Source organism: Vigna unguiculata, chromosome 11, assembly GCF_004118075.2.
Source record: "Vigna unguiculata cultivar IT97K-499-35 chromosome 11, ASM411807v1, whole genome shotgun sequence".
Lineage (NCBI taxonomy): Eukaryota > Viridiplantae > Streptophyta > Magnoliopsida > Fabales > Fabaceae > Vigna > Vigna unguiculata.
Window position 1 is genome coordinate 39,735,027 of NC_040289.1, and position 2,794 is coordinate 39,737,820.

The 2,794-nt window shown below is 36.4% G+C and overlaps 1 protein-coding gene across 1 annotated transcript; it reads left to right on the forward strand.

The window, feature by feature from the left end:
- The first annotated feature begins 418 nt into the window (after positions 1-418).
- LOC114170733 (expansin-like A2) lies at positions 419-2,066 on the forward strand. The gene is made up of 5 exons (XM_028056282.1): positions 419-709; positions 825-934; positions 1,059-1,237; positions 1,458-1,590; positions 1,688-2,066. The coding sequence occupies exons 1-5, from the start codon at positions 595-597 to the stop codon at positions 1,928-1,930; spliced, it is 780 nt and encodes a 259-aa protein (XP_027912083.1). The 5' UTR covers positions 419-594; the 3' UTR covers positions 1,931-2,066.
- The last annotated feature ends 728 nt before the right edge of the window (positions 2,067-2,794 follow it).

Sequence of the window (2,794 nt, forward strand, 5' to 3'; positions counted from 1 at the left end):
GTATGATATAAAAGTTTAATATTATTTTTATTTAAAATTTTAAGACTTAACTTTTACATGAAATTCAAATTATTAACCAAAATTGTAAGAAAATAAATTTAAAGTGTTCCGTATTTATATTATATTTAACATTTAAAGTTAAACCGAAATTACGGAGATATTTGTTCATTATCATATGTTCAGTAATTTCATATTAGAAATTAAAGTGCAAGACGATTTAAATAATTTTTGTTTCTCTTATCTTTAGAGAAAACTTTAAAAACAAAAATGTGATGAAATACATTTTAAAATAAACAATATTTCGAATGTATATCGATGTACAATACCGATAATAAGATTCTAGGATGAACCATTAATCCTTTAAATCGTCCATTAGAGTGAGTTGGCGGAACAATATTCATTCTTATCTGTTACCGAAGCCCTTTTGGAAAATGCTGACCTGTCACCAATTTGTCGTATTCCTCAGAAACCTTCCCTATATATATATACCTACCTTCTTCCCCTTCCTTTCTCAACAAACCACTTCTACTTTCTAAGTCATCTCAGAAGAACAATTAAAAATCCAACACATTGCACACTGTAACACAAACACACATGGCTTTCCTTCTTCTCTTTCTCCTCTCCCTTCTCTCTTCTTCTGTCACTGCCTGCGATCGCTGCCTGCATCAATCCAAGGCTTCCTTTTTCACCAAAGACTCTGTTCTTTCATGTAACCACCACATTCATTCATTCATCTATTCATTAGTTTTGTAATCGCCTTCAATTTCCATCTCTAACTAGGCCAAATACAATGATTTATGATGTGAATTTTGTCTATGAATCAGCTGGGGCATGTGGGTATGGGTCTCAGGCACTGGACTTAAGTGGTGGAAACATCGCAGCTGGTGTGGCCTCTCTCTTCAAAAATGGAGCCGGTTGTGGTGCCTGCTTTCAGGTCTGTAAACAAATCACAAACACCATGAACACCCAAATTTTATTCATCAACTATTACTGTCATAACCAATGTCATGTAATTAATTAACAATTTTCTTCTGTGATTATTGGATGGCATGTTACAGGTAAGATGCAAGAACCCAAGTGTTTGCAGCAAACAGGGCACCAGAGTGGTGTTGACCGATCTTAATCAAAACAATCAAACCGACTTTGTACTCAGCAGCAGAGCTTTCTTAAGCATGGCCGAGAAGGGGAAGGGCAAAGAAATATCGAAACTTGGCATTGTTGACATTGAATACAAAAGGTAGGTTTAAATCATTTCAGTCTCAGATAAAGTTTCATCCTTTTTCCCTTTTCCTTCTCCCTTGCTTTGCCAGTGGTTTTTCCCTGTCCCCACTCCCCACCTACCGGCCCACCCACCACCTCGTTGTGGACCAACCTTTTAATATTATGAATCATGTGCCACTGTAATGACATGACAGTAACGGTCTAATGTGTTTTTTACGTATAATAATAATGTGCAGAGTACCTTGTGTTTACAAGAATCAGAATTTGGCGGTCCGCGTAGAAGAAACAAGCAAGAAGGCAGATTATTTAGCAGTTAAATTCTTGTACCAAGGAGGTCAAACAGAGATTGTGAGCGTTGATGTGGCTCAGGTGTGTTTTGTTTTCAGACACGAAACATCGTTAGTGTTTTGTTTGTCTGATTGAATGAAATTTTGTTAACGTTGGTTGCGATTTTGATTATTATTAGGTGGGGTCTGCGAATTGGAGCTTCTTGAGCAGAAACCACGGAGCGGTGTGGGACACGAGTAGGGTACCGAGAGGTGCATTGCAGTTTCGTTTTGTGGTAACAGCAGGGTATGATGGGAAGTGGATTTGGGCGAAGAAGGTGCTACCTGCTGATTGGAAAAACGGTGTCGCATATGATTCTGGGGTTCAGATAACAGACATTGCACAAGAGGGTTGTTTCCCCTGTGATGATTCAAGCTGGTGATGATTCGTTGCAACTCTTAATAACCTACCAACACATACACACATACTGTAGTCTAGTTTCATAGACCAAATTATTATACTGAGAAATCATGGAGTAGCTTAATTCAATCAAATTTCACAGCATTCTTTTTTCTATACTCTCTCTGCTTCTTCACTTTCTATTCTACTCTTTCTTCTGTTCTTGCTGTAAGTTGAAGTTAACCAAAATGATGATTTTTCTTTTTCTTTTTTCGTTCTTTTGGAATATGCGATTTACATTTTGGCAGCGTCTTTTTAGATGAACATCAGAGGTATTATTATTCTTGAAAAAACGCGTTAAAACTAAGTTTTCTTTTAACCTTCTTAGAGGCCTTGAAATCTCCATTGCAATGGTTCGATGCCACTCTGCTTATAGCAATATGAAATGATCTTCGTATAGGAAAATTAGTGAGAGACCTTGGAACGCGCAAAACTATCAATGCGTAAATTTGGAAACAAAAATCACCTGAGTAAAAACATAATTGTTCTAAGTTACCTTTCAATTTCAGTCACTTTCATCTTTTCCTTCTTAATAAGTTCTGGTAACTTTTCTATATAAAATCCAGATGTATTGTTCAGAGAATACGATTTATCGCACACTTTTTTCTGTTTTCTGGGTTTCATTTATTCAGTTTTGTGTACAAAACAATAACTTTTGTGAAATCAGCGGCGAGAAAAAAAAAAAAACAAAATGTATAATGCAGGGGAAACTGGATCAGTCCATCTTGCATTTGATACACAAAAAGTGGGTCGTATTAGTCCGTTTCGCATAAGAAAACGGGTTAATTTCTCTTACCTGTTCCTCACAATATTATGTCTACGAGTTTGTGAATCATCGTGATCCACA

Coding starts and splice junctions, on each gene's coding strand:
- LOC114170733 (XM_028056282.1), top strand. CDS start 595: ATGGCTTTCCTTCTTCTCTTTCTCCTCTCCCTTCTCTCTTCTTCTGTC. Junction 1,238..1,457: donor GTTGACATTGAATACAAAAG/GTAGGTTTAAAT, acceptor AATAATGTGCAG/AGTACCTTGTGTTTACAAGA. Junction 1,591..1,687: donor TGAGCGTTGATGTGGCTCAG/GTGTGTTTTGTT, acceptor GATTATTATTAG/GTGGGGTCTGCGAATTGGAG.